General features: G+C 49.5%; 1 protein-coding gene across 5 annotated transcripts in view; it reads left to right on the forward strand.

Annotated features, from left to right (window-relative positions):
* The first annotated feature begins 2,812 nt into the window (after positions 1 to 2,812).
* The window catches only part of Cars2 (cysteinyl-tRNA synthetase 2, mitochondrial), a 43,479-nt gene continuing 23,075 nt past the window's right edge, over positions 2,813 to 23,216 (forward strand). The window contains exons 1-8 of one of the 5 annotated variants that reach the window (XM_074042987.1): positions 2,813 to 3,053; positions 3,291 to 3,341; positions 6,670 to 6,787; positions 11,100 to 11,171; positions 11,926 to 12,031; positions 14,951 to 15,034; positions 19,655 to 19,787; positions 20,348 to 20,481. In XM_074042987.1, coding sequence (XP_073899088.1) covers positions 2,842 to 3,053; positions 3,291 to 3,341; positions 6,670 to 6,787; positions 11,100 to 11,171; positions 11,926 to 12,031; positions 14,951 to 15,034; positions 19,655 to 19,787; positions 20,348 to 20,481 — 910 coding nt within the window. In that variant the 5' untranslated portion in view covers positions 2,813 to 2,841. Of the gene's footprint in view, positions 3,054 to 3,290; positions 3,342 to 6,669; positions 6,788 to 11,099; positions 11,172 to 11,925; positions 12,032 to 14,950; positions 15,035 to 19,654; positions 19,788 to 20,347; positions 20,482 to 23,216 lie in introns of those variants that run through there. The other 4 variants (XM_020165734.2, XM_074042989.1, XM_074042990.1 and 1 more) reach the window with 4 other exon arrangements.

Consider the following 23,216-nt stretch of genomic DNA (forward strand, 5'->3'; position numbering starts at 1 on the left):
GCCTGGACTGGCCTCCAACACCAACACTCTTGATCTCAGCCTCCCAAATAACTAGGATTGTAGGCATAAGCCACTGCCCCAGGCTGAAAAGTGATTAGTTTTGATGCTACAATTAAAGAAAATGTGCTGTTTGAGTTTGCTGTTTGTGGTGCATTGCCAAAAATAAATTTAAAACTTTTACTCTAAAGTTATGTTTCAAACTAGGTGGTAGAGGACTTCACAAGCACTTTCGTTCTATCTCCCAGGCACCACACACAAAAAAAGGTAAAAATAATGTTTCTAGTTTACCTGAAGATGCTTAGACCTATGGGAGTCAAAGATAAAAGATGGACATACAATTCTTTGTTTTGAAGTGCTTAAAAAATACTCATCTCAAAACTTGAAATGCCCTAAGCAGTATGCTACTTCCTGTAGCCTAGCTGTTCTACTCTCAATTTACAAAATTTTCCCTTGAAAGAGAACATGATCTTGAGAACTAGATTTTAGTGTCACTAAAGACTAATAAATAGCATTTGTGGTATTTTGGAATAATTTTAATTCACTTCTTTGTTCTGACTTAGAATAGAGACGAAGGTGACTTCAAATTCTCTTTTTAGGAATATATACTGACAAACCTTTCCAGTCACTTTTACTTCCTTTACTATTCATTGTGTAAAATTCAATATGCAAGAGGATCATATTTTAAATCATAATTAAATGATTGGTTAGGTTCATCATTGTTTTGCTGATTCCCTGAAAAGAGTAGCCTTGCTGCCAGTCAAGTGCTGAACATATTGCAAAATTGAAGTCACGGTTTTCTATGGCCTGCCTAAATACATCAGCTATGCAGATTCATGTTACAAAATCTGTCTGCAGAACACCTGTCTGCTCTGGGGCCTTCCCCGAATTCCAAGTGTCCCCTCACAGACTGCAAAACAGTTTTTGTTTTTTTTTTTTAACTGACACATTTGTCTGGTTTTTTTGGAGGTGGGGAGACAGGAGTTTGAACTACTTACTTCTACTTGCAAAGCAGGTGCTTTAGAGTTGAGCCATTCCCCCAGTCAACTTTTGCTCTGGTTTCTGTGAAGATGAGGTCTTTCTAACTGTATGTCCCCACTGGCCTCAAACTCTGATCCTCCTGATCTCAGCCTCCCAAGTAGCTAGGAATACAGGTGTGAGTCACCTGCTCAGCTTAACTGATACATCTAATAATGGAATCAGATCTTTCTCTATCAGATGCTTACTGCCCAGACTGTCTCCTGCATGGCAGGGAGAGCCTTGGAGAGGAACTATTTCACCAATGCTTAACAGGCCATTTTCTGAATTCTGTGCAAGGTATTCTTAGGAGTTCAGTAAGGGAAGAGAAATATGCACATTGCAGTAGAAACCAGTGACAGTTACAAAATAACATTAGGACAAGTACTGCACTGTCAGTGAAACGGGATAAAGTTCCAGGATTTAAAGCAGATGAGTAGTTACCGCAATGCGAGGGGCTCCCAATTTGGAACAACAGGCCGCAGCATTTTAGCCTCGTGCATTAGAGTAGTTTACGTTAGACTACAGCGTAGCTTGAAACAGGATTGCAGAGCTGGACTCCAGGATCTGCAGAACTCTGGGAGCTTGTTTCTACTTAATCATTTGCCTTGCAAGAGAACACGAACCCAAACTAAAAAAAGCCTGAGAACCCGCTGTGCTGTTTTTAGGACTGCAAAAAGCAGAAGTTTTTTTTTTTTTTTTTTTTAGGATTCTGTTTTGCAAGATACCAACGGGAACATTTGTCGAGATAAGTTGAAATATTTTTATTCTCAAGAGCTGGATGATAGAGCTTTTAACCTTCAAAATGAATCCCAAGCAGACATTTTCTGTTACACACACTCAGGGGTTATGTGCTAGCGCTGGGTTTTCATCAGCGCTCAGCCCAGGAGAGCGCTGGGGTGTACAAGCTGTGTATTGAGGTGCACCCATGCTGTGTGTGATGGGGTGCAGCCGTGCGTTGGGGTCCACACTGGACTGCGGTGTGGACAGGCTCTGTGCACGCTGGGGATGTACACATGGCGTGCTGGGGTGCACGCGGGCGTGCCGAGCGCGTTAGGGTGCAGGGGTGTGTGCTGGAGAGCAGGCGCGGCGTTCGCAGGGGCAGACGTGCTGCGTGTGCCGTGTGTAGACACGGGGTGCTGGGGTTCAGTGCCGTGTCACGACGCACTTGTGCTGCATGTTGGGGTGCACACCGTATTCCCGTGCAGCTATGCTGCGTGCACTCTGGGGTGCAGATGCGCTGATTGTGTGCATGAGTTGCGGTGCGAATGTACCTCTCGAGCATGCGAGGTCCCAGTGGCGGGCGTTACGCTCCTCGTCTCTGCGGGCACTAAAGACACGGGAGATAAACACCGAGGGCGCCGCGTCACACAGCTCGTCCCCAAGGACGCCGGCCGAGACCCGCGCTAATAAGCAGAAGGGAGCGCAGAGGCCCCGCCTCTTCCGGCGGCTTCCGGGCTGCGGCCCCGCCTCGCGCCGCGCGCCCCGCACCCCGCCGCGGGCCTCTCGCACTTCCGCCCCCCGGGGCTAGGTCCCCCTTCCTCCTGGCGGCGGACGCGAGCCAGGCCCTGGGGAGGAACCTCCTCCAGCGAGCCTCTTCCGGGAGTAGGCGGGCTCTCCCGGGGCGCAGCGCGGGCTGGGCGTGGCGTGGGCGTGGCCTTAGCCTGTCGGGGCGGGCCCTCCGGCTGGCAGAGCGGAGGGTCGGCTGGTGGGCGTGGCCTCCTCCGGGGCGGGCCCTCTGGGCGTGGGCGTGGTCTTGATGGGCGGAGCTTCGGGCGCCTTCCTGGCCTTGAGCGTCTGGCGCGTTGGGTGCTCGCGGCCTCTGATATGCTGTGGACGCGCGGGCCCCGCCTGGGCGCTTCGCCGCTCCGGGCAGCGCTGGGCCTCGGGCGGGGCGGGTCGGCCAGTCGGGCGGCGTGCACCCGGCGCGGACAGGCCTGGCAGCGGCCGGAGGGCCATGACACCGGCGTGCAGGTGTACAATAGCCTCACCGGCAGGAAGGACCCGCTGATCGTGGCCCGCGCGGACGCCGTCTCCTGGTGCGTGGGCTCGGGGTCGGTCAGGGGTCCGTGGCGGGCTGGTTCCGAACCGCAGCCTGGGAGCTGGTGCGCGGGTCTAGTGCCGGGCTCACAGGTGCCGAGTTACCTCCGGTCGGCCCTGGGCTCCGGCGTGCGCTCCGCGGAGGTGGTGGCCTAAAAAAACGTGATTGTTGTAACTGAGAATTTAGGACCCTTGCTTGGAAATGGTCACGTGATGGATCTTAACTTTGTTCCCAGGTATAGCTGTGGACCAACTGTATACGATCATGCACACCTTGGCCATGCTTGGTGAGTTTCCTGGATTTGAATTTTCACGTGTCAAGGGATCATTTATTTTTGCAAAGAATAACCTTTCACTGTCTTTAAAACTCTCAAGTGGCCACTTAAATATATTGAATAATTAACTCTGTTCCAGGCACTGTAGGAAGCACTTGCATGAACTTCATTTGATTCTTGTAGCAATTCTAAGCACCGGTGTCCATTTCACAGGTCAGGAAACTCAGGAAGGGCATGTGGAGCAGAGGAAAGTGACCCATTTTGGAATTTGATGCTTGTTGTTGGGTTTAGTGTGATCACCAGGGATCCAGGGGCCTGAAATCCAGCTGGTGGGAAGTCATTGTGGTTCCCACCATTTATTACTTCCCAGACTTGGACAAGTCACTTTATTGCTGGAATTTTGGCTTCTTCCTCTTTAAGATGGGGAGATAATAGTCCACAGTTTTGAATCTTCGTGGCAGTTTTAGGACATAATCCCATACAGTACTTCTTACCACAGCACTGGGCGAGTGCCTGTCCCAAGGGCTCAGCAGTTACTCAGGGTGTACACTGGAGTGGGGGTGAAGCTTGGGCAGCCTGACTTAACCTTAAGATGCGTTGCCTCCTCAATTTGCCAAAATTTCCACTTTTCCTATTAAGTTGTTATTGTTTTTTTCTTTTAAGCTGGGTCTTGTTCAAACCTAGACTAATTAAAAAAGAAAAAAAAGGCTGTTGGAATGGCTCAAGCAGTAAGAGTGCCTGCCTAGCAAGCGTGAGGCCTGGAGTTCAAACCCCAGTACCACCAAAAAAAAAGAAAACAAAAAATGTTATTATTAATTCTTTGTATAATTTAGCAAATGACATATAATCTGGGAAGATCTTAACTTTTCATGTATTTTGTTATAAGAAAACAAAAATTATTTAGGACTTACCTTTTTCCCCCTTCATTTTGGGCTAACTTACTGTTAATTATAAAAATTCTATTTTGACATCTTTATTGAAGTATAAAATACATTGGGGAAATATTAAAAACAAAAACCCATCCCTGAAATCCTCTCCACAAAGGTAGGAGAGAAAGAACAATTTGTCGTTGGACAGTGTTTAACCAGAATGATACATGCTTAAAAGGACTGCACAGACAGAAATTTCGCTCTTCTGCAGAGTTTTATGGTACAACCTGCCTCAGTCCATTTGGGTTCCTATAATAAAACATCATAGACTGCCCACTTAATGCTTCACCATAACAGCTTCAGGGGTTGTTTGCTTAGTCTTTGAACTTCGTTAGCATGCTCTAACATCAGCTCCAGCAGGGCAGGGACCGGACAGTGCCTGCTCCAGGAGGCAGAGTCTGAGTAGTTTTGGAGCAGGAAAGGGCTCAGTTCAAGATAAGAAGATGTCCAGAAGAGGCTGGCAGAGGGGTGTGAATCCTGCTTGGGGAAAACAGATTGGCCAGTTTTGGTGGAGTGGAGTGAACTTTTTCTCTCACTCCCTTGTTGGAGCAAGCTTTCTGTCATTCCTGGTTACTACTGAACCTAACTGGGGCTAACTAGGCTGTGACAGGAGATGCAGAAAGGACACAGGATAGACAGACAGACAGAAAGTTGGGGCCAGATGTGCTGGGCACTTGGGTGGAGACACACAACTGCCTCATTGCTTTTTTTCTCTATTATTCTCTTCATTTACTCTGCTTCTTATTTCTATCTCTATTCTGTAAGGCCTTACTCCTTTACAGTTCTTTAAAACCTTGCTTCAAAATGACCCAAACATTGTATGCACATATGAATAAAAGAAAAAAAAAAGAACTGTACAACAGTAAAAAAATAAATAAAATCTTGCTTCACTATTCTTTAAAGTCTCTTTCCTTAGACTCGCTCTGTCCCATGTTTTCTCTTAGCTTTTCATTAGCATAATCTCTCTTAAAGACTTTGCTTCCAGACTTGCACTGTCCCATGTTCTCTCTTAGGTTTTTAAAAGCCTCGGTGCTCAGACTTGCAAACAACAACAGCTGTGCCTAAAAACTGCATATGCATAACTTTTAGAGTCTCTGTCCTTAGACTCGCACTGTCCCATGTTCTGTAGCTTGTCTTTAGCTTAGCTTTTCTAAAGCCTATGTATAAAGTTCTTGGTGCAGACTTTACTGTTTCATGTTCTCTCTTTAGCTCTCTTAAAGTCTCGACCCTCAGACTTGGTAGCAATTCTCCTTCAGCAATTCTTTTCCCTTCAGCAGTCCTCCCTTCAATTCGTTTTCCTCCTTCTGCAATCTTCCTCCAACACTTTCCCTTCAGCAATTCATTTTCCCTTCCGCAGTCCTTTTCCCTTCCACAATCCTTTTCCCTTCAGCAATTCTTTTCCCTTCCAAAAGCCTCCCACACCAAAAAGCTAACCACCCAAAAGCCCAAAGCAAAAGCCTCTCCTTCAGTGAGTCTTTTACACCCAGTGGTAAACAGGGTGGAACAGTGACTCTCAGGGAGGGGTATGACCGAACAGGAGAAACCTGTCTCCCTGCTCCTCTGAACGTCAACAACTTTGGAGAAACAGCTGTTCTGCATTTCCCTCTTCTGTGGCCAGGGCTGTGCCAATCTGGGCGTACAGGTAAACATCTTAGGAAGAGCGGCTGAGCTGCATCGCACCTTGCTTATGTCCAGTTCTCATTGGCTTCTCATAATCTACTCTCCACAGTGGTGGGGAGGGAAGGGCTGGCTAGGACCAGACTGGGCAGGTATTCTGTTATTTGGCCCCAGCAGTTGGGGTTTTGTCTCATGGAGATGGAGTACCATGGGACTGCCTTGAGTGAACAGGGGTTTAACAACCTAGAGAGATTGTGTTATGAGTGAATTTATTTATTTATTGGTGGGACTGGGGTTTGAACTCAGGGTCTTGCACTTGCAAAGCAGGCACTCTACAACTTGAGCCATTCCTCCAGCACATTTTGCTTTGGTTATTTTGGAGACGAGAGCTCATGAATTATTTGCCCATGCTGGCCTCAAACCACAATTGATCTTCCTGATCCCAGCCTCTCAAGTAGCTCAAATTACAGATGTGAGTTGTCAGTTCCTGACAAGGAGTGAATTTCTATGCATTTAAGCAGATATAAACTCAATCAAACAACTCTAAAACTAAAAATATAAATATCGTGTTCAGAAATTGATGCAGTTCTTTGATCAGCTTTTCCCAAAATTTGTGTGAGCTACAAGCTGCGGCATGGTTAGGGAAAAAAAGGCTCTTCCTCTACTTCCTGCCCTTGAACTGTCAGTTATGTTACACAGCTGGAGTAAAGTAGTAGCATGCTCAAGTGTGATGAATTTTTTCAAGCTTTACAGTGACAATTCCGTACATCACAACCCAGCTTTTTCCCCTTTAGTTCCTACGTCAGATTTGATATCGTTCGAAGGGTCTTAACTGAGTTTTTTGGATGCAACATCGTCATGGTGATGGGGATCACAGATGTGGACGACAAAATAATCACTCGAGCCAAGGAGGTGAGCACGGGAGGTGATTTCACACTTATCTCTGACTTGATGGGTGACCAACTGTTTGTTTTTTTTAACAAGTAGTTCTCATATTTAGTCATCTTTTTTTTTTTTGTGGAACTGGGCTTTGAACTCAGAGCTTCAGTTCACAAAGGAGGTGCTCTACCACTTGAGCCACACTTCTAGTCTACTTTGCTCTGGTTATTTTATTTTTTTTTTAGCAGTACTGGGTTTGAACTCAGAGCCTCATGCTTGCTAGGCAGGTGCTCTACCACTTGAGCCACTCCACCAGCCCTGTTTTGTGTTGGTTATTTTCAAGATAGGGTCTCTTGAAGTATTTGACCTTGAACTGTGATCCTCCTGATGTCTGACTTCTGAGTAGCTAGGATTACAGGTGTGAGGCACTGCCTTCCGGCTTGCTCTGGTTATTTTGGAGATGGGGTCTTGAGAGCTATTTCCCTGGGTTGGCCTCAAACTGTAATTCTCTCAAGTAGCTAGGATTATAGGCATGAGCCACCGGTGCCTGGCTATGTTTTATAATCTACAGGGGGCCATGAGAGTGGCTTAATGACGGAAACAGCAGCAGTTATCAAGGTGATCTTTGTTGTGCCGGTAAAGGAAATCAAGTCTGGAACTGTGGTTGAGGGTCTGGCTTGAGTCTCTGGCCGATGCCTAGTCCATTCTGTGTGGGAAATAACCTTTCTCTCTCTCTGTCAAGGCCGTTAACTTGGGCACACTGGTACTGCTGCCCTGGTGCCTGTCCATTCTGTGTTTTTTGATGACCTAGCAGGTGTGCTTATGTCATCCTTTTAGTTTCAGAACACTCCATGTGCTAAGCAGAGCTTGGGCTTTTACTCACAGATTGTATTTATTAAGATTTTTTTTTTCTTTTTCTCTCTCTTTGTTTTTTTGTTGTTGTTGTTGTTGTTAATTTTTTTGTTGGCAGTGCTGGGGATGAAACTCAGGGCCTTGCAGGCCTCTAGCACTTGAGTGCACCTCCAGCCCGCTTTCTTGCCATTTTTAGTAACATAAAATTTACCATCTTGACAATTCTTTTCTCTTTTTATTTTATTTTATTTTTTTTGGTACTAGGGTTTTAAACTCAGGGCCTTTGAGCTCGTGTGGCAGGTGCTGTACCACATGAGCCATGCCCCTCACCTGGACAATTCTGTACACTTGCACAGTCCAGTGACGTTGAGGACATCACAGTCCTGGGCAGTTGCCAGCACCGTCGTTCTCCAGAACGTTCTCGTCTTCCACATTGGGAACTCTGTCCCATCCCACAGTAACTCCCCGTCCCCTCCCCTGGACACTGCCTCCAGTCTCTGAATTCGACTGTGAGTGACTCGTACGACATTTTCCTTTTTCACTGGCTCATTTCACTGCACACGGGAACCTCAGGCTTCCTCCATGTTGCAGCATGGGCCGGGAATTCCTTCTCTCCAGGGTGGGTGGTATTTCTTTGCGTGGTGGACCGTGTTCTTGTGTCGTCTTCAGTCATTCTCTCAGTGACATCTGGTTTGCTACTGATGCTGCTCTTTCTCGCCATCTGCTCCAAGATTTTGTTTTTTAAATATTTTAAAGGACAGTGTCACACGTTTCTGAATTGCTCTAATTTTTGTCCCAGTTGTATAGTTTGTCAAGGATAAAAGTGACGAGGGTTTAAACAGGTCTGGGGGAAGAATTTTTAAAGTATGGTGGCTTTGCATGGCAAGATTTCACTTTAAGAAAAAATCATGTTAAATACCTCAGTGATTTAAGCCTTCATCCTGGGAAGAAGGTGGAATGTTCTGGAAAGGCTAGGGTGCGGGGAGCCCAGCCTAGTGGGGTTCGCTGTGAAGAAGTAGGGTGGCTAACTTGAAGTTGTTCACCATGGTAGGGGACAGGCAGGAAATCACCTGCAGTAGCAAGGGCTGGACTTGCCTGGTACCTGCCCCATGTAATCTGGGTTCTGGCCAGTGACAGGACATTCTATCCAGTGTGTGGTGTGACCAGCCTCTCAGGGACTGAGTTCACAGGTCACCTTTTAGAACTTGACGCCCCTGTCAACGGACAATGTTGAGGGGAAGTAGTCGGACCTTCCCGACCACTATGGCTCCCCAAGGTTATCAGAAGGAACCCCAGGTCAGGGAAGGCTTTTCTCTACTTGTTTCTAGGCCCAATAACCACCTATGGGAGAAGATTCAGAAATTGAAAAAATTGCAAAATAGAAACATAAAATTTTCACTGTGCTGTGAAATAACCATAATGTTGAAAACCTGAAAAAAAATTGAAATTTGTATCAGAGCTAAAAAACATGGTGGCACCTGCTTATAACCCCAGCCACCTGGGAGGATCTCGTGAGTTTGGGGTCAGCCTGGGCAACACAGACCCCCGGTTCAAAAAAAAAATTATGCACATAAATGACTAATTTCTTTAAATTAAAAATACTTCCTATGTATCAGTAAGAGACAGACCTACAACTCAATAGAAAAGTGGGTCTGGAAAATTATAGATTGTTTAATCTGTATTACGGGTTTGGTCCTAAACCTGTGAAATGTGCCAGCTCACTCCAGAACAAGAGAGGTAGAAATTAACATTGTGACAAAAAGACATTCAGATGTCTCATCAAGTCTGCACATGTGCTGGGTGAGGGTGGAGGGAAGTGGACACCAGGGTGGCTGCTTGGTGTCAGTTGGTGACTCCTGCAGAAGGAAGCATGGCGGTCCACAGGTGATCCCCTCTGACCAAGCCATTCCCCACTGAGTGTGTGGCTCAGACTTGTCCTCGGCGGGTGTGACATGCTGGATGTGCACAGATGGGATACACTCCTGACATGTGCAGGCCGGCATCTGGCAGCCTTTGGGAAGAGCAGGCCTCCGTGTACAGCACAGACCTGCGATGCTGTGAGCCCAGACGGAGGCATGGACTTCATCGTGACCATGCTCCTGGGATAACTGATGAGTGTTTCCTGGAGAGCCAGCAAGTCTGGACCTCCCTTGTGTCATTTGAAGTCCCCTAGGAATGAAATTGTCTATGGGAAAAAAGTAAGATTAGACAGGTAAGTGAAAGCAACCTGCAGATCTTTAGGTCCAGAGTCACACAGTATTTGAAACTTCCCGAGTGGCAAGAACATGCCATATTCTTGGGCTTTTTTGTTTGGTCTTTTGTCCCCTGGGCAGACACAAGTTATTTGATTTCTTTACTAAAAGTCTGTTTTGCCGCAAAGCCACCCCCAGGAAAGGAACTGCACATTGTGCTCGATGCTGGTAGTCGATCTTGTTAAAAATATTGGTGGTACTGTGTTCTCGTACAGCACTGTCTTGGTCCATGCACATTTAACCTTCCCAGCAGCCTAAGGGATCGTGGGTGGGATGATTTTTGTGTTGCAGAAAAACCAAAGGCTGAGAGGTTTAGTTCAGTGATCTGCCCAAGTCCTCAGAGCTAAAGAACTAGGTAGCAACTCCTGACCACCAGATGTCTTTCTTCAGTGAGTACTCACTGGTCACGGTTTCTGGGGTGAGCATGCTGTTTAGAGCCCTGGGCAGGTGGAACACGGGCCCCAGGTGACATGGTCAGCTACCTGGCCCCAGCCACAGCACTGAGAAACTTGGAAAAGATTCTTAATGTTATAAAGCAGACGTTTTTTCACTCATGACATGGGAAGACCTGTTTCATGGAGCATGTGTGGAGCAGGTCAGGGGAGCGACCTGCACACAGTAGGTGCTTTGTAAATGCCAGCAGAGCCTGGGTGGCTGGTGGATGACTTGTACAAGGATGCAGTCATGAGCCTTCGTCTGAGTCGGAACTTTGCAGTGTCTCGTGCTTCTGCTCAGATGGGGTTGTGTGCTGGGCCTGCATTTGCATTCTAGCCTCCTCCCCACAGGAGCTGCAGATTCAGGTCTGCAAATGCACCTGCAGTCAGCGTTGGCCTACTGCCATGGTGGTCTCATCCCTTCTTAGGAGTCCAGTCACATGACCCAAGGGCTTCACTACCCCAGTCCAATCCCCAATTAGTGTGTTAAGTTACTTTCAAAATGTTTCTTTAGAGATTTCTTCTTTAATGTATTTTTGACCTTTTTTTCCCCATCTGAGGACTAAGTGGTAAGATTTGAACTCTGTTCTTGTTACTATGGAGACTATACTGATGTTGCCCTTCTTTTAGAAAAGTGGAGAGCAGGGTTGGCTTACTTTTTTATTACATAACAGAAATTCTGACACCCATGCTAGAGAGGCCAGCACCACACCGAGGCTCAGCCCAGCGGTGCGCATGGCCACCCTCCTATCCCAGGTCCCCTGTGGGTTCTTTGGCAAGCTAACTGCTCACCTGTCCGCTCTGCAGATGAACGTGTCTCCTGCTTCTCTCGCCAGCGTGTATGAAGAAGATTTCAAGCAAGACATGGTATCCCTGAAGGTAATGTATGGTTGGCTTTTCCTACGGGGAGGGAGACCTGCTGGAGCCAGGAAGGGCACCAGCGCCTGGTGTTCTGCAGCAGCCCGGTCCTAGAGTCCGGAGGAATCAATCCCCTCTTCCCAGTGCTGTCAGATCAAAGAAAGAGGCAGACGGGTCTGTGATTGCACAGTCCCATGTATGGGGCTCACTGACGGAAGCGCGGTCCTGGCAGCACCCAGATGAGTCGGGTCCCTGCGATTTGGTCTGAAGGAGGCTGTACATATAAGTCAGCACAAGGTGCCTTCGTCCTGCCCAGAATCTACCTGATTTATCTTAAGCTGGTGTCAGAGTCAGGCACAGCATCTGCTTGTCTGACTCCATAAATCACTCCAATGGTCTTGTTCAGCTGTAGTTTGCTGGGAAATTGCACAGAAAAAAACCAACCAGGGTCATGGCGGTGACAACCCAAGATGGCCGTGGTCTTGTCAAGCCAAACCCATATACTGCACCTTTTATTTATTTATTTTTTTTTGTGATACTGGGGTTTGAACTCAGGGCATATACCTTGAACCATTCCACCAGTCATTTTTTGTGATGGTTTTTTTTTTTTTTTGAGATAGTGTCTCACGAACTGTTTGCTCTGGGGTGGCTTCAAACTGCATTCCTCCTGATCTGTGCCTCCTGAGTAGCTAGGATTTCAGACGTGAGCCACCGGCACCCAGCTATACTGCACCTTTGATCAAAGGAACACAGTCACGTCTCTGCTCTCTTCCAGGTTCTGCCGCCCACGGTGTACTTGAGAGTCACTGAAAATATCCCTCAGATAATTTCCTTCATTGAAGGAATAATTGCTCATGGACATGCTTATCCAACGTCCAAAGGTAGGGCTTGTGCAGTGAAAACTGATTACCTGGCAATGTAGTTCGGGTTTTGAGAAGCCAGACACACCTGAGTTGCTGGAACATACTGAAGTGAAATGTCTGCGTTAGCGTGATTCCTGCAGTGAAAATGTCCTGGGGTTTCTTGCAGTGTTGAGTCTGAAAACTGTTACATCTGTTCTTTCTGAAGCTGTTTCCCACAGTCCCAGGAGATGGAACACCTAGAGAGCTACTTTTGATGCTCTGTGAAATGTAGGTGGCAGGTGTACAGGTGTTCATCATGGTCCTCTTCCAACGTTGTTCAGGAATTTTCATAATAAAAAGTTGGGGCAAGGGCAGGATTTTATAGACCTGCTCCCTTTCTGGTAGGGCTTAGTCCTGGGCTATCCATCTAGTTTATTAGTGGTCCCCAAAAGCTCCCCTTGACACCACAGCTATGTCTCTGAATAAAAGGAGCCCAGAGCTGCTGTCATATCTGCAGTGAGTCCTTCCCTGGGGATGTCTCTTGTCTGCTCTGTGCTTCCCTCGTGTAATCAGGGTGCCCCTGCATGTGGTTGTCTTTTTAGTCTCCCTCGTTTCCTCCTTAGGGGCTTCTTCAGGAGACTCACTGTCACTGCTCGCAGAGCCTCCACTCAACAGCTGCTTCCCATTGTCTATGAGGCTGGTTTTGTGTGTCCGACTACTCCTTTGGTCACGCACTGAGCTCAGCTGTACCTAACCTGGCTGGTCTTTCTGAGTCCACAGACTCTCCATGACGCCCCAGTTCCATGTGCAGCTGCACGTGGACTGCTTTCTAGCTTGGGTGTCTGCCACACAGTTTGGACCCATGTCTGCTGTGGCCATTTGCTGCTTATTGTAACCAGTTTTGTTCCTGTCTAGCATACATTTTCAAGCCATAAAAATCCTTTTGCTGTTGCTTAATAACCTGTCAGGCCACCCAGCCCAGGGTCACGGAGATGCTGCATGGAGATGCTTGGTGCAGGTAAATAGCAAAATAGAAAGCCTGGTCCTGGACACTGACCAGGCAGTGCACCTGTCCTCTGGCCTCATGCAGCACTGGAGAGATGGGAGGCACCCTGCTTAGGAGCCTGCACGGAGGGAAACCCTGCAACTCCTACTCAGTCTAATTTGGCACTCAGGTCATCTCCAAGAGCACCTTTCTGAAGGACTTAGGTGCCACCCAAGCTTGGTCCACAGAGCATAGGGTCATTCTGCTGCCGTGTGGCATGCAATGGGATAAGTTCCAGAAAACAGAGAGGGATGCCCAGGGCTTGGCTTGTGCTCATCCCTGTGTGGGTAAGGGAGAGTGCTGGTTATCTTACACTCTCATTCCTTTGTGTTACTGTAAAATGTGAACAGCAGTGTAAATACAAGCAACTCAAAATACCCTTACATTCACTTGGACTTTGTGACAGTTCCACCAGGCTTGGCTGTGATTCGGTCTTTGAACTATTTGTGAAAACAATTTGTTCAGCAAATTGATAACATCAACGAAAGGCAGTGGAGGGTCGGTCTCTGTTACAAAGATGCTGTCTGCGTGGACACAGCTCCCTCAGGGCCTGTGTGGCTCTTGCCTCCCACTTCGCTGGGCTGCCTGTGGAGCCAGTATAGCTCAACAGCTGAATCTACATGACAAGGACACCAAGGGGACAGGGCCAGGCTGGTGCTCTGCTGCCAGGCTTTGTTTTCCAAGACACTTCACCCTCCTCTCCTGCTCCTGTATCCATGAGTGGGCTAGTGCGGGTGCTCAGGTACTTCTTGTATCTGCCAGACCCACAGTTTCCTTGGTCTTAAAATAACCTGTTTTTAGGATCGGTGTTCCCAGGCAGAAGAGCCCAGGTATGAATTAGGAACTGCTAGGAAAAGGAATGTGAGGTTCAGAGTGAGAAATTTCTAAGTGAAGGTGAGAAACGACACCCATGCCTGGGCCCTAATGATAGTCACATGTTGTTCAGGGTGGCTGGCAGGTGTGGGTTTGGGGACACAGATCACTGCATAGCCTTGTTAGTGCCTGCTCCTGGGAGGGAGCCATGGGGTCCCAGGGGAGCTGGTTAGCTTTTCCCCTGGATCCAGCTCCTCTGCTCTGCATGTCCCTCACACCTTATGGTTGGAAAGAGAGCCTGGGCTGTCACTGGCTGTTATATGTAACCCTGCTCTGAAACAGTGGGTGGCCACAGGCATCTCAGTGAAAGAAGAGCCTGTGGACGCTTGCTGCCCAGATGTTGCTTTTCATCTAGGTCTAAAGGTGGTTTTAGAGGATACCTGGTAAAGAACCGCTCTGTGAGGCATGGTGGTACATGCCTATAATCCCAGCTGTTGGGGAGGTGGAGATGGGAGGGTCATGGTTTGAGGCCAGCCTGGGCAAAAAGTTAGCAAGATCTCATCTTAACAAAGAAGCTGGAAGTGTGAACCTAGCTTCATTATGAGCGGGTGCAGTAGGCACCAGGCAAACCCTATCCAAAAATTAGCTAAAAGCAAAAGGGCTGGGGGTGTGGCTTAAGTGGAAGAGCACCTGCCTAGCAAGCACCAGGCCCTGAGTTCAAACCCCAGAACTGCCAAAAAAAAAAAAAAAAAACCCCAAAACCCAGTATCTTCGTGAATTGGTATGTGGCAAAGCCCGTGAGCAGGGTGGAATACAGTCAGTGACAGCACCCCTCTTTCCTGAGTGAAAGCAGTTAGTTGGCTCAACGGTTTGCCAAGGACTCACATTCATGTTGTAACTTTTGCCTCTGGACGTTTGTGTTGTGTCCAAACCATCTTTTCTAATGGAGTCCTGTTGCTTTTAGTTCTGGCTTAACACACAGCAGAGGGGCCGAGTGGAGGTGCAGCCACTGTTCAGTGCCAGCTACTACTAGCCGTGGGGCCTGGCAGGGTGGGGTACTTGAGAGGGAAATGACGGACTCCTGACTCTTCTGTGAACAGGCAATGTCTACTTCGATCTGAGGTCGAGAGGGGACGAGTATGGCAAGCTGGTCAGCGTGTCACTGGGTGCAGCTGGAGAGCCAGGTAGGTGACACGGGCCCTGACCCTCCTGCCATGGGTCGGGCTTGGAGGGGTCTGAACTGGGTCCCACTTGTGCACACACGGTGACATTTGGCCCTGCGCTGATCACAGCCATGTTGTAGAGGTAATTCATTTCTTGGAGTACGTAAAACTTGTGAATTGTGGAAGTCAAGCAGCAATGCAGCTTCTCCCTGCGTCCCCGTGGCCTGCTCCATCCGGAGCCCTACAGTGCTGCTCTTCTGGGTGTTCCCTGCATGGGAACACACATGCACATGGGGTTGTACTGTAGCTCTCCCCTGTAGCTTCTGCTGTTGTCCAGTCCTCAGTGCCTTTTGCCATGCCTTAAATTCCTAGCATGCTTGAATCTGTTCCCCAGCTGCATTCTGCTCCAAGTTAAAAAAAAAAAATCATTTTTATGGAGAAGAAATAATAAGTATCTGGAAAGAAATTTAAAATAAATTTTAAGGGATACTCCTTAAGGAACCAAACAAGAATAGCAAGCAAAACCCCAAAGATAAAATGTCCCAGGTATTTCTGTCTTTAGGACTTGTCTTCTTGCCTTATAAACTGTGCCATTTAAATTTTTAATTTTTTAAGTTTTGGCAGTGCTGGTGTTTGAACTTAGGGCCTCACGCAAGCCAGGCGAGCACTCTATCACTTGAGTTTTTAACAGCATTTTATATTTGACTCCTCAGAAGAGGAACTAGTTTCTTTTACCCAGTCAGCATGCTTGCTCCCCTCCTCGCACAGTCCAGGGCAGGATGTTCTAGGCTGTCCTCACCCTGAGCTACAGCTCCGCATTGGGCTAGGTCTCCTGGGAGGAGGAGGACATTGTGAAACTACCCATTCTGCATCAGCAACAATTTTTTTTGTCTTTAATAGACTTTATATTTTCAGAGCCATTTTAGGTTCACAGCAAATTGAAAGTACAGAGTTCCCGTCTTACCTGTTTCCCTGCTGGTGCATGGCCCCACCCACCATCACCATCTCCCCAGAGCAGTCTGTGTCACAGCCGATGGGGCCAGCACTGATGCACTAGCATCACCCCAAGTCCATTGTTAATGTCAGGGCTGGGTCTTGGTGTGTCTCGTCTGTGGATCTGCACAAGTGAGTAATGACTTGTTACCATTGTGTTACCATTGTGGCACACAGAGGGGTTTCTGGCTCTGAGTGCCCTGTGTTCCTCCCCTATCACCAACCTTTTCACGGTCTCCATGGCTCTGTTCTTCCTGAATAACACCGAGTTGGGATCATGGAGCACAAACATTTCCAGGTTGTCTCATTAGTAACATGCATTTCGCCCCCGAGTCTTTTCATGGGTCTGTAGCTCATTTCTTGTTAATCCAAATAACATCCCACGGTGCCAGAGTCTGTTAGTCCATTCACTTACGGAAGGCATCTTGGGTGCTTCCAGGTTCAGGCAGTTATGAATGGAGCTGCTGTCGACATCAACTGCAGGCTTTTGTGAGGATGTACGTTTTTCACTGCTTTGGGTAAATCCCAAGGAGTGCGATTGCTGGATGATGTGACAAAGTCTCTTCCAAAGTGGCCGTGCCATTTACCTGCCCACCAGCAATGAACGAGAGCCCTTCTTGCTGCACAGCCTTACAGCAGTATGTCTTACACAAGAGCATGTAGGGAATAGAATTCTGCAGTCCCAAGCTGATAGACGCACTCACTCTTACACAGAGAGAACGTTTGCTCTGATGCCTCAGGGCGTAGCATCAGAATCAGTGGGTTTTGTTTTAGCTTTTAAGTTATAATGACACAGCAGGAAACACCACGAAAACAGGCTCAGCTCAGTGACTTTTGTTAGGTGGAGACCTTGTGGTCACCCCAGAGAAGGGAGACAGCAGGGGCTCTGGACTGAAGGCACTCAGCTTCCATGTCCACGGTCAGTCCCAGCTGCCCCGTGGGAGCAGCCCCTAGGGCGGTAGTCCTTGCCTCACCGTTCCCAATGACTCCTCTGTTCCTGTCCTGGGTCCCTCTCAGCAATTTACCCAGGCTGCCTTGTGTTCTTACCTTCGAGGCGGTTTCTCCCCTGTGCTCCCCCATGCCTTCCCTGCAGTCCCCTGAAGACCTGCCTGCTCTTGTTTCCTCGGGTGGGACTTGTCCTGCTCAGTTCTCGAGGTGACTGACATTTCCCTCTGTCCATGGGCTTTTTACAAGTTGGTAGTTTGATCTAGAGGCGTACTCCAGTTCTGAGTGTCTGGGGACTGTGACTTTGTCGCCACCTCTTTTTGGATCCCCTTGCTATGCTACGTGGGTCCTTAATCTCAGAGAGGGTCCCTGACCAATTCCCTATCCTGGTCAGCTGCTGTACGAGGCAGGCTGCTTCTTGGTTTCTTGGCAGTACAGCTTGTGTGGGAAAGGCGGGATACTTGGGATTTTTCTTTACTTACCAAGTTTCAAAATAGCTGATTTTGTGTCATCCCCTGAAGGAGACCCATTAGTTGTTTTTGAACCACTGGGAACTTAGGTACATGTGTTGTGTTTCAGTCTGTTGCCATCAACATCCTTGTCTGTCCTCACATCGCCCTTTCTTTTGCCTGGGGGGCTTCAATGCGTGGGCAAGTCACTTGACCACAGCCTTGTTGTGCTCTGTGGTTTGTCCCTTCCCATCTGACGTGGCCGGGCACTCCCAGCTCAAACTAGTCTTTCAAGAACACAGTGTGACACTAGGGCCCTCATTGCTCCAGCCCGTCACTGATCCCCAGCCTTCTGGGCAGACTGAGGTAGTAAGTCCCTGCCTGTGCGTACACTGAGCTGCTACTGAGACCTGCTGATCACAGCGGCCCTGCAGGGTGTGCAGGCCTCTGCTGTGGCCAGGTCTTGAGGACACTTTCGTGATGCATTTTCCTGTGGTTGGAAGGCTTCTTTTACGGCACCGCTCCCTTCCCCTGCTGTTCAGAGCACTGTGCATGGGAGCACCATCTCCGTGTCCACCTCCCCTGCTCGTTTGTTTTTGAAGCTCATTGCCCAGCACCTTCGGAAGGCAGAGCCCATCCTTGGGGACATATCCCTGTGCTTGCCTCTTCCTACCAGGTGCCACCTTTTCATTAGTCACTTTGGCCATGTGTCTTCGAGCACCTGAATCATGGTCTGTTTCCTCCAGCACGGCCTGCGTCTCACTTCTGTGCCCGGCCTGGTGCCAAGGCTTCCCTCTTTGAGGTCTAGTTGTTTCACTAGTGAACACATGGCATGTCACATCTGACCCCCAAAAGGGGTGCATTTGCTCCTGATACGGCCAGGGCCTGATCCACACCTGTGTTGGCCCTCGCAGGTGGACTGACTCTGCACACAGGGGTCCCCACCTGGATCAGACAGTGCAGGAGGCCTTGGGGGACACAGGTCACCTGGCCAGAGCAGCAAGCTCACCCAGAGTGTTGCTGCTTGGTCACCAGCCATGTCACTTGGTGTGACCATGCATCTCGTGATCTAGATAAAAGGCTGACCTCCCCTTTCAGTGGATTCACTGCTGGTGGCACTTGTCAAAGATGGCAGTGCTGTGAGCAAGATTTGTGTAAGCCTTCAGGGTAGCTGCTGTTGCACCACCCATCCGTAATCTAACCTAGTCCACAGACAATGGCGCTGTGCACCACATACAGACTGGAGCAAGATGTGTTTTTATGTTTTTTTCCTTTTTTTTTTTCCAGTGCTGGGGATCGAACTCAGGGCCTTGCACTTGCCAGGCAAGCGCTCTTCCACTGAGCTAAATCCCCAACCCCACAACCCTGCAAGATGTGTTTTACAAAATGTAGCCTCATTGTAAAGCCATGTTCATACTGCAGTGTGTCGCTTTTCACACCAGGCAGTAACATTGCCTCTGCCCAAGCTGTCCTTCTTACTTGCCATGGCCATTTGTCCTCTTCTCAGCTGACCTGCTGAATGTCTGTGTGTTTTCCAGCCTTGCACACATCGGGTGCTCCCCTGATGCTCTGGGAGGCCCTGTGCACATGCTGGTCCTGGTCACTAGCCTGACACTGCCAGCAGGGATCGCTCTGAGCACTGCTCAGTCCTTGTGTGGTATTAGGGGCAGGGCTCCAAACTGACCCAGGCATCCTTGTCTCTGCCACTGTGCCCTGTGTAGAGGTAGGGACAGTCAGCCTGGTGACAGCTGGGCAGCAGCCAGCTGAATACGAGCACCCGGCACTTACTCAGTGCACAGTGTGTCTGTGGCACTGACTGAAATGGAGTGCCGCTCAGGCCCCGGTTCCTAGGTTCTGAGACACCTGGGGACACACACTGCCTCCCAGCATAACTGGCGCAGTTCAGCCTTTCTCTGACATCCTTGCAGTAGAGTGCATGGCACTTTGGTGACAACCTTTGCACTCACGTGTCTGCTGTAGTTTTGGAAACCACTACTGGGGACGCAGTGACTCCAGAGACAGGAGTGCCCTCAGCTCAGAACACCTGGGTTTGTGGGCCTGGTCCCTGCTGCAGCTCGAGTTCTGTGCGTGTGAAGTGGAAACCCAGGCTGGTCCTCCATCCCTGCCTCCCGTGGGAAGAGCAGAGTGCAGGAGGCGAGGGTGGTGGGGATTCGGGCTGTCCTCATTCATGGCTGGGGTCGTGGGGGTTGCTGTGGGCTGGCGCGTCTCCCTCTCATCAGCCTTTTGTTATCAGCAGTTGACTCCGACAAGCGCCATGCCAGTGACTTTGCCCTGTGGAAAGCAGCAAAGCCTCAGGAGGTATTCTGGGCCTCACCCTGGGGGGACGGAAGGCCCGGCTGGCACATCGAGTGCTCTGCCATGGCCAGGTAAGGCCAGGTGTGCAACTTTGCTCAGAGTGGTTGGATGCGCAGAGACCTGGGTGTGGTTCCCAAGGAAGGACCCAAAGCCCAGCCCTGGCACACTTGGCTCCCACCTCAGCACAGCCTCCTTTGAGCAGAAAGAGCTGCTTATAGCCCATGGCAGTGGTTTGGTCTCCCCTCGCATGCTGGTGCCCTGTACAGGGGTCAGTGTAGGGAGCTGACCCTCAGCCTGGTGTGGCACCTTTGAGAACTGTAGCCATTTGGAGCTCAGCTGTCCCAACTCCCAGCTCCACCTCCATCTTCACTGTGTGCCCCTGCAGGCGGTACATGTACCACGCACACCCACCTCATCCTGAGCTGGACCCCCGCACTTCCCAGTGCTCTGCTGACAGCCTGGAGCGGGTGGCCTCTTTCACCACCAGCCGGGTAGTTTCAGCATGAAGCTTTGCAGGACACCAGGCTCACAGAGGCCACTCAGTCCTGTTGCCGTTCCTCTGTGTGACGTTGTTTAACAGTTAAGTCACAAACACCAAATAAATGTTCACTGTTTGCACTGTGCCTTGCAGCATGGTGTTTGGAAGTCAGCTGGACATCCATTCAGGCGGGATAGACTTGGCTTTTCCACATCATGAAAACGAAATTGCGCAGAGTGAGGTCTTCCATCAGTGCAAGCAGTGGGGGAATTACTTTCTACATTCCGGTAAGTAACGACCTGCAGTGAATTCATTCCACCAGGTCGACTCCTGGCAAAGCGGCTACGTTTGGAAAAGCTCAGATCAGCTAATAGTTCAAGAGATGAGACCGGAGGTCATTTTTGGAGTTTACTCATTTGGACGTGAATTTCTTTGGATCCAATGATGAGTGTAGCTTTCTAGAACTGACTGGAATATGGGAAGTGCTTTGCAGTACTGTTTTATATGACTTTATTTCAAATAGTTTCTAAGCTCGAATTTGAAAGTCCAATGCAATAGTTGCAAATGTGCTGTTTTTAAGCCATGGTGTAGGCATAGACACAGTTGTCCTCCAGTGACACTGACTTCCGTGTCACAGCTGATTGACAGCAGCCATTGGCCCCAGGAGTGTGGCGACGAAGGAAGCTCCGCTCTGAGCAGTTTTGGAATTCACTTTGGCGCACAGGAAGAAGCACACAGTCCTGCTTGATAAAGGTGGGACCAGCATTAACCAGTTTCATTACCTCTGTGGCACAGGCAGCTAAGGCACAGGGGACAAAGAGAAGGAGCCTGTGGCTGGTAGGCGTGATGTAGTCACTGGCATCTGCAATGCAGGGTATTAACAAATGCCCTGTCACTGAGTCCTTCCATTAGGAAGGCGACACAGTACAGGAGGCTCCAGTGTTACCACCTGTCCAGGGAACACTTTGGGGGTCGTGGAGTCCTCAGAGGCGGCTGCTTGCCCTGGGCGTGCTTGCTCCCATGGGTTCTTTACCCCCACAGCCCCCTGGGGGAGTCGGTTTGCCATGTCTGCCCTCACCTGCCCCACCCCTCTGGACCAGGAAGCTGCCAAAAGAGTTGCTGGAAGGTTGGCAGACTGCACAGCAGGTGTCTTGCGCTCCACACCGTCTTCCTGAACTCAGCAGCTCACGTCGCTTCACTCTGTCTGTCAGCCGTGTGGCTTCTCTCCCCAGAAGAGCAGACATCTACTTCCATCTTCAGCCGTGCTCAGGCGGGAAGCAAGGTGCACTGCCTGACTAGAATATCTAAGCCAGCCCTTGTCGGGGCAGCCAGGCGCCCACCTTCTACTCCACCCAGGCTCCAGGAGAGAGCAATGTGCAGAGTCCGCCTTGTCTCCCCAAACACCCCGTCTCGGAGATGCTGGCAGTGGAAGTCTTTGTGTCCCTTGGCACAGAATCAGGATGGTCCATCACCATGGGGACATGAGAAGCCAGAGCTGGCCCCCTGTGGACACTGCTGTGCCTCAGGCCGTTGCTCCTGTGGGCTTATTACTGACACCACGGGATGCTGTTTGCCCTTCAGTGAATTGTGGCTCTGAGAATCAAAATGGATGACCACCTGTAATCCTAGCTACCCAGGACTCAGAGATCAGGAGGATCATGGTTCGAAGCCAGCCCAGGCAAATATTTGTGAGACCCTAGCTCAGAAATCCCCAACACAAAAAAGGACTGGCAGAGCAGCCCAAACTGTAGGAACTCTTCCCAGCAGCAATCTCAGACGTGAGTCTCTTGTCGGGATTGGTGAGGTGCCAGGGCTAGAAAACAGGCTGGGGGCACCTTTAAGGGAGCCTGGGGAAGGACTTTTTAGTTGGCATTTTGTTTTAATGACATGCTAGCTACTAAGACAGTGGCCTCATCTTTCCCATTCTGGGAAAGCAGCAGTGTCCCTGCCCCAGTCCCTTCGGGTCCTTGTCCCTTGGGGTCCTTGTCACCTGCATGCCCCCACACTGCATTCGCAGGGCTCCCCCATCACTGGAGAAAAGCAGCATGAGTCCGCTGTTGTCTTCTGTTACAGCTGCTCCTGCAAAACTCCATGGGCTCGGCACTTAGAGACACAGGGCTGCTTTCAGCCCTGGAGGCTGAACCCCTCCAGCAAAGCAGAGGCAGACTCAGTGTCGGGTGTGGCGCCTCCTTCTCACGTGGCCGTCTTATTATTGTGTCCTGTGTGGCGGAGGGGCTCTGGGCTCAGGTTCTTTCACAAGGACACTGCTGTGCTTTGAACGTGGCTCGAGTGGCCCCTGGGGCTCCGTGCAAAGGAGGGGGGCTTGGGGTCTTCTGAGGTTTCAAGCTTGAGGGCCCTTTCAGAGGAAGGCCTCGTGGGAAATGATTGAGTCGCCTTGAGAAGGGACCTGGTCAGTTCCTGTAACAATCCTGGTTAGGGGATTGTTACAAGAGCGAACCCGTCCCTGGCTTTCTGACTTAGGATGTGACAGACCCATGCCCTTGAACCTCCAGAACTGTGAGCTAAATGAACCTCTTTTCTTTATAAAGCACACAGACTCTGGTGTTTTAGTGCAGTAACAGAAAATGGCTTAACCCAGGCCCTGATCTCACTTATGCATGCTTGGACCTGGTGTCCCAATCACCTTCTTACACTTTCCCCTTGGGGTTGGGACTTCAGCACAGCAGTGTGGCAGGGCATGAGCATTCAGACCACAGCAAATGTGCTTCATCTTCTAGATATTGTCCATTTTTAAATGTGCCTGGTGTGTGGCAGGTTGTGTAGGAATTGTGTACTGAAGGTTGCATTTCTTTTCAGAGGCCACATTTTAACCAGTGTTCAGGAAAATCGATCTTGGAGCACCCTTGAATTTGAAGTTATATTGGAAAAAGAGGAAGGGTCTCTTATAGGAACAGCAAGGCCCCCCTCAGAGACAGGCCTATAGAAACGCCGTCCGGGGAAAATCCCAGGCACGGGCTTAGGCCTTCCTTCAGTGGGTTTGGCTTTCCTCCTGCCATTCACG

The sequence above is a fragment of the Castor canadensis genome, chromosome 10 (genome assembly GCF_047511655.1).
Source record: "Castor canadensis chromosome 10, mCasCan1.hap1v2, whole genome shotgun sequence".
Lineage (NCBI taxonomy): Eukaryota > Metazoa > Chordata > Mammalia > Rodentia > Castoridae > Castor > Castor canadensis.